The sequence below is a fragment of the Ictidomys tridecemlineatus genome, chromosome 6 (genome assembly GCF_052094955.1).
Source record: "Ictidomys tridecemlineatus isolate mIctTri1 chromosome 6, mIctTri1.hap1, whole genome shotgun sequence".
Lineage (NCBI taxonomy): Eukaryota > Metazoa > Chordata > Mammalia > Rodentia > Sciuridae > Ictidomys > Ictidomys tridecemlineatus.
This window is the reverse complement of record NC_135482.1, coordinates 179281839-179297080: the sequence shown is the minus strand read 5'-3', so window position 1 is coordinate 179297080 and position 15242 is coordinate 179281839. Positions and strand designations below refer to the sequence as shown.

At 41.0% G+C, this 15242-nt stretch overlaps 1 protein-coding gene and 1 long non-coding RNA gene across 5 annotated transcripts in view; one reads left to right on the top strand and one right to left on the bottom strand.

The window, feature by feature from the left end:
• Positions 1-6822: 6822 nt before the first annotated feature.
• On the bottom strand, positions 6823-14957 carry Slitrk5 (SLIT and NTRK like family member 5). Of its 4 annotated transcripts, none has more exons than XM_078016197.1 (2): positions 14334-14957; positions 6823-11010 (listed from the first exon to the last, which is right to left on the bottom strand). In XM_078016197.1, the coding sequence occupies exons 1-2, from the start codon at positions 14398-14400 to the stop codon at positions 8129-8131; spliced, it is 2949 nt and encodes a 982-aa protein (XP_077872323.1). In that variant the 5' UTR covers positions 14401-14957; the 3' UTR covers positions 6823-8128. The 4 variants fall into 4 exon arrangements, with proteins under 4 accessions (XP_077872323.1, XP_021585733.2, XP_005317104.2 ...); XM_021730058.3 differs by lacking the exon at positions 14334-14957 and adding an exon at positions 14146-14304; XM_005317047.4 differs by lacking the exon at positions 14334-14957 and adding an exon at positions 13549-14051.
• The window catches only part of LOC110598690 (uncharacterized), a 317709-nt gene continuing 316411 nt past the window's right edge, over positions 13945-15242 (top strand). The window contains exon 1 of the long non-coding RNA XR_013423467.1: positions 13945-14133. This is a non-coding gene — a long non-coding RNA (uncharacterized LOC110598690). The remainder of the gene's footprint in view (positions 14134-15242) is intronic.

Here is a 15242-nt window from a genome sequence, read left to right as displayed (position 1 = left end):
TCATTTTAACAGGATGGGATTACTGCTGAAACCCAAAGTTGTCAAAGGTCACACCATCAATCTATGGTGAAAGAGAAACATAATTCAGAATCCTAGGACTATGGTTTTATCTTTTAGCCACTGGCTACCATTTCATATAAAATAACAGCAAATAATTTGTATCTACTCTTTCATTATTTCACACACAACATATTTCATTTTCAGTGAAGGAAAAAATAAAGATTACGTGATAACTGGATCAAATCAATAGTAAAAACAAATATCTTACTAATAGTATATTTATGTAACAAAGCTAATTAACATTTTGAGGCAAATGATAATAAAGATAAAATTCAAAGTTTTTTACATTGTATGTCATGCTTTAGTCTCAGAAAAGTGAAAAATTAAAATAAAACAAAAATATGGAACATATATATACCATTTACAAAAAAAAATCATGAAAAATTCAGCAATGTGGCAAAATACATTTCTTCCACCAAGTAGTCTATTCAAATACATTGAAAAAAGTCTTGGCAATTCTGTCTTATCCCCTAAAAACATTTTTTGGTCCTAATTCTATAGAATAATACTTTTCAAGTTATATCTTCCAGCCTAGAATTGTTTCTCACATGATGTTTTTCATATTTTCATTGAATTGAGTTTCATCATTCTTCGAGTACATCAGTGCTAGACATTTTAGGAAAAGTTTCTAGTGTAAACTGCAATCATAATTTTCCAAGTGTACTTCTTAAGTTACTGTTTTTGGTTCCCTTATGAGGTCTAGGGCTGTGTCCAGGAGACAGTGCATTTGGTTAAATCACCTAAACGTCAGTCATCTTATCTGTGGGAGACTCCTGAATTGGTAAATCGTTAACATTAAGACATTTGTATTTCTGACAGAACAGTAATACATACTAAATCAATTCCCTTTTTAAAATAAAAATATTCATTCTGATCTTTATATTTAATTTTGATTTCTTTAAAATCTGCTACCTTATATATTACATATAAAGCATTGATAAAATCCAAGTTTCCGTAGAGCAAGACCTGAAAATTTATGATTCCAATGCATAATTTTTAATATTAGAGGGACAAAATTTATTTGAGCACACTCAGAAGCTCCAATGCTCAAATGAAGTTGTGAGGTTAAGAAAATTCCAAGGTACTCATCCAGCTAAACACAGTCAACTATATCTAAAACAAGGAAGTAAACCTGCTCTGAAAAGATGAAAACAGATTTTTCAGGAGTTAACTCTGGGTCATCAATTGTCAAGCACTTCATTAATGTTTAAAAGCACACAAAGATGGCATTTTGTAAACTATATGAGCCACTCAGTTAACCAGAGTGTTATTTTAAACACAGTAACAAAGAAATTGACAACTTTTCCTTTGTAGATCTGTTGTATTTACGATGGTTATTTGTGAGTGACAAGTCAGTAGTTGCATTTTAAATCCGTACCCCTTCACTCACATGAAGTCCTGTTTACATCCTAACTTCAATGTTACATTAGGAATAATGTAATTTTTTTTAATTTAACACTTATGAGGAGATGCCATTAATTTGACTGACGTTACTCTTAAAATTCATGTAAATTTGTTAACTGAAGAACTATACCAACTTTTTTTTTCAAATACAATTTTTTGAGGGAATGATTTGAGTTGCAAGAATTAAACATAATAATAAAAGATCATTTCAGTATGCCTTAGACAAAGAGTTTTTAAATGAAGAGTGTAAGCCAAAAGCCATAATGGGCCAAGATGACCCAAGTACATGCTATTCAAAAAATATATTCCCTGATAAAAATTATTAAAGGAAGACAGAGTCACTGAAAGTCCAAGACTATACAAGCCACTGATAATAAGCAATTTTTAAAATTGTACAGAGACATTTTGTCAATGGTTTTCCCTATGTAAAATTTTGTTAATTTTGGAAAAGATATATTAAATTATTACTCTGAATACTCAATATTTATCTTTAGTATTTTAAAAAATTCTAGGAAGATAATAAATTTTCATCCAAGAATTGAACATCTTTAAGAATCACTGATAATGAAAAGATCATTACAGTGGTCTAATGGATTTTAATGACTGTATGGTGAATGTTTTTGAATATTCCCTGAAATATAAAAGTAATTTCTGTGTTATCATTTGGAGGCACCTATATGAAAATTCTATTCATCAGCTTTAAAAACTGGAGGATATTATAAAATTGAGGGATACTGTTTGAATGAAAAAAAAATTGCAATTTAACAGTGCTTGTCCATAACTATGCATTTTAATATTCAATTCTTAAATGCTAAACAAACAATAATATAAAAAACAATATATATTTATGTATATTTTAGGAGAACTGCAGCAAGGGGAAAATTCAATGATATAAAGAAAACATGGCTATAAACTTTATATTTAAAGTGGAGATTTAAAGAACATGTTAAAGCTCAGATTTAAATAATACTATAGCTATAAATTTTCCATATTATTAATTTTTCACTAGAGAATTACCCTTTTGATTGGGGACTTCAAGATTTTCTATAGGTATAGTTTAAAATAGGTATAATTTTTTGTGTAGGTAATTTATGTATATATATATATTATAGGTATATTAATTGATAAAGTATTAATTTTCATATTTTGATCTTTATATTTTATATTTTAAAATTTAGTCTGCATGTCTCCAGTGAACTTCTCATTGAAGCATGATTGTTAAGGTATTATGGCTTCTGACAAAGAAATCTGCTAATTAATTAAATTGGTTTTATTACTACCTTTTGTATTTTATATAAATAGACTCCAAACCAACTGAAATATACACTGATTTTGGTTTCAACATATCATATTAAGTTTTGTTTTTAAATGAACTGCAAAATAAGATTCTTTTAAAAGTATTTTAGTTGAAAACATGATAAATTATCACTGATTTATAAGTAAAAAATCTAAAATATGCACACTAAAGTTAAAAGAATTTTCCTACCTGTATATATATGAATATAACTATGGCTCAGTATTAAAATATAACAATTAAATTTGAGTTGAATTTATCTGGTGATATGTAAAACAAACTTCTTAAAATGAATGCTATGCAAATGAGCTTGTCCAAAGTACACCAGGGTACTATTGAACATTCAAGAAGAAACCAAAATTTTCATCTCTACATTTGTTAAGCTATAGAACCCCCCCAAAAAAACAAAACCAAATTAATTAATCCATTATAGAGTTACTTTGACAACAGTTGAGTTACAATTATCATAACATGATACCAGTATCATAACATACCAATATCAAATATTGGTTCATAACTTCAACTTTTAAAAATACATGTGAATTTTAACAGGTAGATACTTGTTTTATAGAAACATATAATATTCATTCATGTTTACTGATTGAGATAGCTAATTTCAAAAAAGTAATTGGAAGATATCCAATCAATGTATTTTTGTACTACTTTTCCTATGAAATAAGTTTCCCACTATTTAGTAAAAATGTATAACACACTTTGCATTATGCAATATACCACCACATTTTTACAAGACAATATCAATGCCAAATTATTTCATATTTGCATTACATCAGTTTTCTATAAAATATTTATATTCTGATCTACAAAAGTATTTCATAGAAAATAATTGAAATGACTCAACCTTAATTAACCTTAAATGTAGTTCTTAAAAAGAATGTATACAAAAAATTTTTACTGGATACAGATACTCATACAGTTCCATGAAGTATATTTGGCTTGTGTCTTTTAGCCATGTGGTCTGCTAAAAACAGAAAAAAAAATGCTTAATTGTTTCAAAAATACTGCACCACTCTTCTTTCCTCCATGCTAACATTTCTGAAGCATGAAACATGAAAGTATGAATTAGAAAGTCTTAGAAATATTAATACATATAACAAACCCTGGATGAAAATTGCATATGTGGTAACTCTCATAATCCATGTACTTTTGTATGACATGTGTAGGTTATATAAACTCATAGAAATATACATGGGTATTGAAGTTATAAAAAGGCACTACATTGATTTAAAATTAATGATAAACTGTACCCTATCAAATCAAATATTAATGAATATAAGGTTTATTTATATATTGATGTTAGATTGTTTTTAGGCACATGACTAATATCTGCAAACCAAGGGGTTTGGGAACGTTAACCATAAGTTAAAAAGTTACTTCAATAACAGTTTAGTTACCACTGTCATAACATTTTATTCTCTTTGAATGTCAATTAATTAAATGTGCCTGGTTTGGAGGGGTTGAATCTATTCACTTTTTTTTTCTTGTCCTTTGGTGTAAAATTTATTCTTTAAAATTTTGCCATGCCTGCAAATATCTTAGTTTGGAGTCATCTGAAAAATGCAACGAGTATATTTCCATCAGAATTGAAAGCATACTTGTGTCTGGTTTATTTTCATTAATTTGGAGTCATGTGACTTTGGGAACAATCCACTGAGCCCTTGAAATTAAATAGCCAGTCTTTGGCATTTCAAACAAGGAGTGAACTATTCTCACTCTTTCTCTTGCCCTACTGAAAAATAATGAAAGAAAAGAGAAGGAAAGAGGGAGGGAAGAGACGTACAGAAAGAGAATCAGGGCAGAGATGTACAGAAAGAATCAGAAATAATAGATTGGGGAAAGGAAATTATACATATTAATTTAAATAATTTTACAACAATACATCCTAGTAACTAGCATAGCACATATATAAATTGAGAATCTGCAGTCTTAGATTAGGTAACTTTTCTCACATTTTACATAGATGCTCTATATAGTTTAATTTCCCTACAGGGGTGAAGGGAACAATGGTAAGAAACTGACTTCCATATGCAGCTCAGTTGCCAAAATTTTCCACTTACATGTGTGAAGATCATAATCTTACCTAAACAAAGCATGTGCTCCAATTATGATATTTTTGCTGAAGTTGTATAACTCATAACTTAAATCAACAATGTAAATCATTTTTATATAGGTATACAAATTATCTTCATCTACATTAAATATATTTAATTTATCTGAGATAATTTAAATAGCCACACAATAATCATACAGAGATAAAATGATGCTTCATAATATCTACCTGGAACTATGTTTACATATGATTATGCAACATATTAAATAGAGAAAGCACAAAGAGTAAGTATAGTTCATATTTGAATTTTAATTGATGCCTGAAATACTACATATAATTACCCAAATTTATATGGAGAGATTTTGTTGGGTTCCTTAATCTAGTAATGTACCAGTGATATAACCAGTCTATTTACTTAGCGCAAAATAATTAATTTTTCATTTTGTACGATTTCATGATTCATTTAATACAGTTTCGTGACTCTGACAGGAAATTTTTTTTCATCCACCATGAATTTATGTTTATCCCCCTTATACATTTGGGAAAATATAAAAATTGAAAGTAACCTCTGTTATTCAGTTAGTAAATCATGTAATGTTATATTTCAACTTTAAAACATGTTGGGTACCTTAGGAAGAATAAAGAGGAACAAAACACCTAAAGAGAATATTTGGAAAGATGATATGGAATTGTACTGATTTTAAAAATAAAAGTTTGTAAATCATTGAAAAATACATTAATGAACTTTCTTTGGAAATTACTTATATTTTCCATAAATACATCTTTAGCTTTGTGTAAATCTTACCTTATCATTTTATATATCAATTAAGAAGTAAAATCTAGTTACATTTGCACTGATATTTTAGAATTTATAAAACACGTTCATATTTATATATAATAATGTTGAGGAAATGATACATTTTTTAAAGGAAAAAATAATTCCCAATGTGAAGAAAAATTAGTAACAATCCCAGATATGTACTCAAATGTTAATATTTATTTCTTCTTTTCTAATCTCATATCTTATATAGAGGAGGTAGATGAAGAATAAGAGATACATTTTTTTTCAAGATAATATCATGGCATTATTAAGCTTATTATTTTCCCCTTAAAAAAATTGGAAGGAAAAATGTTGCAAAGAATATGGATAGTTTACTGTACTTGGTCAAAGTAGCATTACATTTTTTTTTTTAATTCTTCAAGGAAACTTACCACCTGTTCCATCTGAATTCAAGTAGTTACTGTCAATTTACTCATGGGTGAATGCTGCCTCTTTGTGGCAGAATGCCATGGCAATTGTTCCTTAAAGGTGAAGTTCATGAACAGCCCTTGATATTGCACATATTCCAGGTGAGGTTATGGGGAGATCCACTCAAAGAAATGATACACAGGGCTTTTAAAGTTTCAGATTAAGTCAAACATTTCTTGTCATTAAACTAATGAAAATCATCAGCAAACCTTACTCAGAGGTGAACAGCTTATACCCAACAACATCTTGAACATTCAGGGCATTAATCAACTTTAGATAGAGTATCGATCATAACTGTTGAAGACAGTTTACATAAATTAATATATGGAAATTATAGAAAATTGTAAATTGAATAAATAATACTGATATGATGACATACATGATATTGAGAGAAAAATAAAAATGTAGTATACTACTTACCATGTTCCATGTATTAGTTGAATACTCAGTGAGGAAACAGCATATACAATTGAAACGTCATTAATAAACATATTAAGTGACACATTCAGAAGAACATACTTCCCTGAACCAACAAGGTCATATATATATATACACATATATATATATACACGTATATATACACATATATGTATATACATACATATATATTTGAAACATAATTATGGGAATTTCTGTTATGAATGAAGTTTAGCAACTATTTCTTAAATTGTTAATATTGGAGATTCCACCAATCACACATAGCTAGGTCTTTTGCACCTCAAGTAAGCATTACTTCAATCCCTCATATTTGACATAGTTATCAAGTGTTTATTCAGAAACTATTTAAAAAATTACATGTGCTGGGATACATATGAGATTTAACAACAATAGCCCCATCTTACAGAGATCCTGTTCTTCATTATCATCATTGCTTGCTGCCCAGAGGGATAAAGACATTGTATAGATACTTGTACAGTCCATCATTTGGTCTTCTGAGGTGCCAGTACATGTGGATCTGTACAAATGCAACTGGGTTTTGTTAAACAATCGAAAATCGGCTACAATAGTAGTCAAATCAATACATCGTTTTGGTTCACTAATAAAAATACTTTTAAATCTTCTCTAATGAAACCAAAAACTTGCACAAAATTCTCTTGAACGGCCCAATTAATTGCCCTATTTTTTTCTTTTATACAATGGGATATAATCAGCTTTAAAAAATTACAGGTCCAATTGGGTGGCTGCATTGGCTTTTAAAGATTTTTGCCATTAAGTGCTCCACATTTTGAATGATTTAAAATGCCTTCCTGATATCACTTCAGTCTTGGTAATGCAGTTCCTGATACAATGCGATACCTCTGTGAAAATCATAGGCTAAATAGTGAAGGAAAGAGGAATGCTAAATGTGCATATAAAAATAGGTGCTACAATAAAATATTTGTATATTTCATCAATAAGTTATTTTGACTAATCAATTATGGATCATATAGCTCTGTAATTTTAATGATTTGTCCACATCTATAGTGATCCTTTTCTAGATCACAATATTTTGTTTTTCAATTCAAATGTCCAGAATGCATACAAACACATCCTTTAAAAACAAAGGAAAGGAATAAGAAGGGTGGTGGAAAGGGAGGGAGAAGAATAGAGAGAACAAACTTTCTATTAAAGTTGGGGTGTGCTAGTCTCTCCACCAAAGCCATTTAGACCCACCCATGGCTTAAAGGGGGAGAAAGGGAGGAGTGAGGGAGCAAAAGAGGAATAGTAGGATCTATGGGCTGTCATCTTCCACCATTCTTAACTAAAAAACGACTGCAACCTTTAACATAAGTCACCCTCGCAGCAAACTGCCCTCCATAAAGCCCTTCTCCTCTCCTCCACCCCACACACAAGAAGAGAAAGTGATGTGCCCAGTTTACACAAACGTTTCCCACGTGTAAAATGTAAAGGAAATTGCACACCCTTTCTGAATCTTCCGCCGAAGCTGAGAATCCCGTGCCAAGGCACTTCACCCTAAACGTTGAAACAACACAATTAATCAAATGTGTTCACCTTGTGTGTCTACTTGCTTGTTTGTTTTAAACGCAAAAGCTCCAAGGGAGTTTCTTTGCTTTTAGAACTGGCTAAATGTGGTCTGTTTTTCCAGCACTTCGAGGTAGTCCGGTTCAACGTTTAGTTTTGCTTTTAACTCCAGATATTCGTTCCGGTTGGGTTCTACAAAGACAGCACTCGGGGGGCTGTAGAGCACCGGTTCTCGCAGCCTGCTGTCCCCTGCCCCCGGGTGCAAATACTGATGGGGGCGTCTCAGGTCATAGTTGGGGGAGAAAGTGTAAGCAGCGGGGCTGCATGGGAACTTGGGGTATTCCGGGAGGCTGTTGCCGGCGGGGGTGGTGGAGCAGTGTTTTTCTGGTTCTAAAATGCCCCTGTAAAAGCGGTCGGCGTCCTGCACCGGCGACAGTAGGTCCTCCCGGGGCTCAATGGTGCTGACGCTGTAGGCGGGGCTCCGCAAGTGGTGACTTTCCCGCCTCTCCTCCTCCCCGGGCTGCAGCTGCAGCTGCGGCGGGGGCTGCTGCTGGGGCTGCTGCGGCGGCGGCGGCTGTTGCTGCTGCAGGTGGTGGTTGCTGCTGTAGGTGACCTTGAGCTCGTGCAGGTCTTTGTAATCCTCCACGGAGTTGCCTTCTCGAGAACGGTAAATTGGGTTTTTACACATGTGGCCCAATGGATGGGGGATGTATTCATACACGTGGCCCGCGGGCGTCTTCACCTTGGGCAGAGCCGGCCCACGATGGTGCACGTGGGCGTGTGGGTGGCCGCCTGGGCCGCCACCGCCGCCACCATAGACACTGTACTGCATGTTGAAGGAGCTCACGTCGGAGTTGTTGGTGCTGGTATGGTCGCTCTGGTTCTTCTTCCTGCGCTTCATGACCAGCACAAAGAGCCCCGCGGCCACGAAGACGGACATTATGAAAACCAGCAGAAGACTGAGGATCAACACCGATAAGGGCACGGAAGATGCACCTCCGCCGGCACCCAAGCCCGCAGGGGCCCCAGTGCTGTTCAACCGGACCGCAGGGGTCACGGCGCTGGTCCTCACTGGTACTTGGATAGAGGATGGTGTGGGTGTGGAAACCACCACATCCGAATAGTCTGGGCACAGCAGCTCTGACTTAATGGAGCGCATGTCTGTCTCTGCGAATTTCTTGGGAGCCTTACAGATCACTTCGTCTACTAGAACGCCCACTTTTAGCTGCTCAACCCACAGCTTCATGCCCACCACCTCGCAGGTACAATCCCAAGGGTTGTCATGCAAGTCGATTTGGATGAGTGACTTCAGCTGGTCCAAAACTCCACTTACCGGCAAGGATGTGAAGTGGTTACTCCTCAGGTTGAGCCTGAGAAGGGTCAGGCCAGAGAAGATGCCTGAGGGCATGGCCTGCAGAAGGTTGTTGTTCAGGAATAGCAGCTGGAGGTTTGGGACTGGATCGAAAGTCCCAGATTGAATCTCCCGTATGAGATTGTATTGGAGGAAGAGATACTGAAGACTCTGCAGGCCATAAAATAATTCTGGGCTCAGTCTCTCTATCCTGTTGCCATTCAGGTAGAGGCGTCTCAGGTTGCTGAGATCCCTAAAGGCGCTGTCTTGGATCATTGAGATACGGTTGTTACCCAGGTGCAGGAGGTCCAGTCCGGTGGCCTCCAGGAAGTCTGTCCTGCTCACAGCAGCGATGTAGTTCTCCGTCAGATACATTTTCTTCGGGTTGTAGGGCTTGGGCTGCAGCTCAGCAATACTCTCGATCTTGCGCTCTTGGCAGTTTACATTTAGGCCCAGATCTGAGATCTGAAGGTTGCAAGTGCACGCAGTGGGACACTCCAAAGGCACCGGGGATTTGGTCTGGTAGGCGATGCTGGGGCCATAGTTACTGTAGCCCAAGTCCTTAGAGGGCTGCCTAGAGGTGGGGCGCACTCTGGGCTTGTTGGGTTGGCGGGTTCCCTTAGGGGGCTTCAAGGGAGGTTTGTAAACAGCAGAGGAAGAAGTGGCCACGGAATTTACCGAGGCCGGAGTGGTGTGTAAATACCCCGTGGTGCTCAAAGGCGTCTGTGGCCTCATCTCATAGTCCGAAATAAGTTTCCTTGGGCAAAGTTCCTGCTTGGATACCTCGTCCAAATCCCTGCCATGTAAGCGGAAGGGGGTCTCACAAACCACATCCCCAACCAGGGCTGAGTAGGAGATGCTGTCCAACCAATCCTTGAGAGAGATCAGCTCACAGGAGCAATTCCAGGGGTTTTCCTCCAGCTGTAACTCCACAACTTTATCCATGTGCTGCAACAACCCCACATAGGGCAAAAGTTTCAGCCGGTTTCCCCGCAGGTCCAAGTGCGTTAAGGGCACAAAACGGAAAAGATTATTAGGTAAACTTGACAAGAGATTGTCATTGAGGATAAGCACCTGCAATAAATGCAGTTTCCCAAAAGCATTGGGTTCAATGACGCTGATGTAATTGTAATCGACTTGTAGGTATTCCAGGTTCTCCAAGCCAAGAAAGGTATCATCTCTAAGAAGTTCCAGTTTATTATTGTTCAGATGCAATCTCCTCAAACCACGAAGCCCATGGAAAGCCCCAGTCTCAATATCTTGGATAACATTGCTACCCAGATGCAAAATTGAAGCCCCAGTGTAATTGACAAACTCATTGGGGTAGAGACGATTCAAAAGGTTTCCAGACAACAAGAGGTGATAGATTGGGAAACGGGGAGGGCTAATTTCAGAAAGACTGATGATTCCCCGGTTTTCACAGCTCACAGTTAAAATGCCGTCCTTTTCCTCACAAGGACATGCATTGTCACAGATTTCTCCATAATAATCGATGGTTTCTGCACACGAAAGGACGAGAGATGTTACAGCAAATGCTAGAGTCTGCAGCATCCAGCTATGCATTTTTCTGTGGAGGTCCTGTTCCAAAGTTACTGGGGGGCAGCAAGTGTGCATTTTACCTCCTGCAAGGGAGAGAGGAAACAAGGAAACAACAGAATATGACAAAAAATTAAGAGATTAATCAGAAAGTCTCTCTTCCCTGATACTATTTCTGGGAAATACAAGAGGGGATAGGAATGTCAACTCCCACCCCCACCCTATTGGAACAATGAAATTCAGCAGACTATATTAAAAAATGATATTCAATTTGATTTAAAGGTTCATTTCATTTTTCTAATGAGTATATCACAGAAGTACTGCACAAGATGAGGGCAAAGTCCCCTTTTAGTGTTCTTCTCTACTTCCCCCTTTACAAAATCAACCCATAAATATACATAAAATGGCTGTCAGTTCAGTTTTGTGGTTCTAATTTAAGAGAAAAGAAGCATCGTTTTACAAGGTTCCCCTCCTCACCTATATGGAGCACCCCCCACCTTCCTCTCTTTCTTTCAGAATCCCTTCGGTTAACAGTTCACCGTGTAGGTCTCCCATTTTCATAGAAAAGCAAGGACTCACAATTCTTGGACTATTTTAAACCACAGCAAGAAATGCCAAGGTGGAAAGCTAAAGAATACTTTTCAGAGGCAAAAAGAATGCAAGATAATGCATCAAAAGGAGACAGAAGAAGCTCTTAAATCACCAATTGTCTTCTAGAGCTCTAAGTATGGAGAAAAAAGGGAGCGCATTCGCTTTGATGGTGGACTTCACTACCACGCTATTAAGCACATCAGCGTCCTAATTGCATGCACAGTGCCACTTAGCAGCGCTTCCCTGAGAGCGCCCTGCGACCACTTCTCCTCATTGATCCTGTCAGCAAAGGTACCAAACCGCATATTTAAGCCACTGAAATAGTTGTGCACGATGGATTACAAAGAACTCAGCGAAGGCATCCGCATCCGCAATCTCAGAACACCTCCCGAATACCTTGAGTTTAAAGAGGACATTCCTACCGCTTACCCGGAATCAGCTAAAAGTAACCCAGGGACCAACGCCAAAGCCTCCCTTACCTCGGGCTCCGCGTCTGTTTGCCACGGTATGCAATACTAACCCTACTGAATTAGCAAGATTTGGAATGAACTACCATCTCGCTAACATCTCCATCTTTGGAGTTGCTTATTACATTTGCAATATCCCCTCCCTCAGGAATGGGACTCTGGGGTTCATCAAGAGGCAAAATAGAGAGGTGGAAGGGAGAAAAGCAAGTGACATAGCTCAGTGGTCTAATACCGGAGATTTCATCTCCCTTAGGAATCAATCCAACCCCCTCCCCCTTTTCTTTCTTTTTGTCCCCTTGAATGCTTCCTTCGACTTCCTACTTCTGTTCCACAGCAACACTCTTAAAGGGAGGACATAAATGGAGTGAGTGTGAGTGCGTGTTGCCTCGGTTAGCCAAGCGGCGGGGTTTGGCGGGGGCGGCGGCGGCGGCGGAATGGGGGGGGGCGGTGTAGGCATTTGATAGAAACGTTGGGCTCTGGGAACCGATGCCTTTTCTCTAGTCAACATTGCTTTTGCCTCACCACTTAAGTCTGGTGTCGACTCCTAACCAAACTAAGCCAAGATGTTTCTGACGCACAGGTTCAAGCTTAGAGACCTCTCTCTTGATCTCCAAGTGGACTCCAGTCCGCGATATTAAAAGCGCCTGCATTCACACGCACATGTGCAAGTGTGCCTGTGAATCATTCACGTTTGGCCACCCAGACGTGTCGAGACGAATCGGGATCACAGTGTTAAAAAATCGCTAGTATTCCCGACCTCCCATCACAATGGCAAACGTCTCCCAGCTTAAAGCACCCCCATGAAAGCAAAACGTTTACCTTGAAATTTCGGTTCTCCGCTGGATCAAATCTGCACATCCATTCAGCTGGGTTGTGTCCCCTCCCCCTCCCTCCCTCCGCTTCCCCGCCCCCATTCACCTCCTTCCCGATCAGAAAGCCCATAGCAAATTGTGTCCAGCCAGTATTAAACTCGAGCGTTTACAACTTTAATTCAGTTCTGGTTAGCAAGGGTCGAAGAGCTTCCTCTCGCTCCACTCCCTTTCCTCTCCCCATTGCCATCAAAGGAGACAGAAAATTTAAGAAAATAAAGTTGAATGAGCCGGGGAAGGCTGACATTCCGACTGGGAAACGCACCATCGCTGTAATTTCCCGGGTGCGCGGCACATCCTCCGATGATCAAAAATTTTTTGGAAGGCGGGGGCGAGGGTACCGTATTTGTTCTCTCCCAAAGAATTTAGACGCTGGATCACCGCCTAGCACATCCCTGCATTAAGCAGCATGGAGCCGCTCGGGCTGGAGCCCAGCACCCAGGCCGGACCCGAGGCTCCGGGCACAGCTGCTGGAACCGTCGCCCAGGCAGAAGCACCGGGAGTTCCAGGACGCGAGGCTCCCCCTCCCCCACCCCGCCCCAAAGCGAAGGAAGGGTAAAGGGAGGAAAAAGGGGAGGGAGTAGAAGGAAAGAAAGCCATCCCGCTATACACACACACACACACACACACACACACACACACACACACTCACACACACAGACGCAAGCCTCTTTTGCAAAGTAAAAGACAGACTTACCCCGTCTCACATCTCCAGGGCCCACTCATCATAGCTACCCTGAACAAAATACCTCTTTGGGGTGTGCACTGTTTTGCTAAAGCCCAGGCAGCAAGAGAAGGCAGCTTTCAGTGCAGTCCGAGCCGCTGGAGGAAAGAGGTGGCCGGACGCCGGCAGCCCCGGGCCGCCGCCGCGGTGGCGACCGCGGGTTCCGGGGTTCCCCAAAAGGCTCTCCCCCGCGCTCTCCGCGGCGGTCGGAACGGGCAGCGGGGTTGGGGGGGGGATAATGGGGGAAAATCTCGATCGGTGGGATGGGAAGAGCGGGGGAGGGGGCGGCGAAGGACGGGCTGGAGAGGCGCCTCGCGGTAGGGGCTGGGAGCAGGAGCCGGGCGGGGCGGGGAGGGGAGCTGTTGGGAGGGGAGGCGCGGAGAAGGAGGAGGGGGACGCAGAGAAGGCTGCTTTGCACTGCTGGCCCCGCCAACGTGACGGTCAGCCTCGCCGAGCGCTCGCACTAGCTCACACTCACTCTCACTCTCACACTCATTCCCACCCGCGCTACAGCGCGATCGCGGGGTCCCAGGCACCCTTCGCCGCACTCCCCCCCAGGTGGGTACTTACAGTTCCCATCTGCATAGGGGGCAACTTTCTCGACCCAGCAGTGGCCGCCGCCCCCTCCAGCTACCGCTGGCTCCTCGCACCCTCGGGCCTGGGTTCGCGCCGGCCGGCCCTCCCCTCCCCCCTCGGTTCTCTCCTCGCGGTCTTCACCACATTTCCCCCTGGTCAGTGGCGCACGCCCGGGGAAGAGCCAGAGAGAGAGGGGCTCGAGGGTGTGCATGCATAGCCCGCCTTCTTCTTGCAGCGCACACTGTACATGGTAGTGAGGGGGCGAAAGAAGGTGGTACTGGCCCCTCCGTTGGTCTGGCAGCGGGAGCGGCGGCTGCGGCTCCAAAGCCGTCCTCCGCCCCCCGCGCAGCGACCACCGAGCTGGGATCCCGCCGCCGCTGTCCCCGAGCGGATCCCGCCGCCGCCGCGGCCCCTAATTAGTATTTGAACGGCTCCCGCATCCTCTTGGCTGTTTCTTCGCTCCCGGTGTTTGCAGGGTTTTTTCTCTATCCCTTCCCCAGATGCGGCGCACGATCGTCATTATTTGGAACTCTTTATCTCCGACATCCTTTGGGGGTCTGAGGGGCAGGAACAGCGTTGTTCTACGCCTGTGGCGTGTCCTGGCAGCCTGGCGGTTCTAAAAAACTCAGAGAAAGTCGCGTCTTCTGTTCTGGGCGTTGAGGAGGTGGCAACGCGGTAAGCATCGTCCGGATCTCTGAGACATCTGCTCCGTAACGGGTGCAGGGCCCCGTCCGGTGCACTTGTTTATTGTCGCGCCGCTGGTGGGAGCCAAGCTGCAGCAGACATGATGGGCCCGGGGCGAAGCGAGCGCTAAGTGACCGATAGATGGCAGCCGAGGGCGAAGGCGTCCCTTGGCTCCCGCGGCGCAGCCGGAGCACCCCTTGGATGTCACATTCGTGGGAGACCGCGGAGTCTTGGACCATGTGCGTAATAGGAGCGTGGGAGTGTGCAATTCTAGTATAGGAAAAGGGAGGAGTGGGAATAACCCTGACAGTGCTAAGCTTGGTGGTGGTCAGGGACAGATGATTCCAGCCCTGCGATGTTCGCCTGCCTTCCTCTGCCATTTAGAATAATAGAGCCCACGCTGCTGT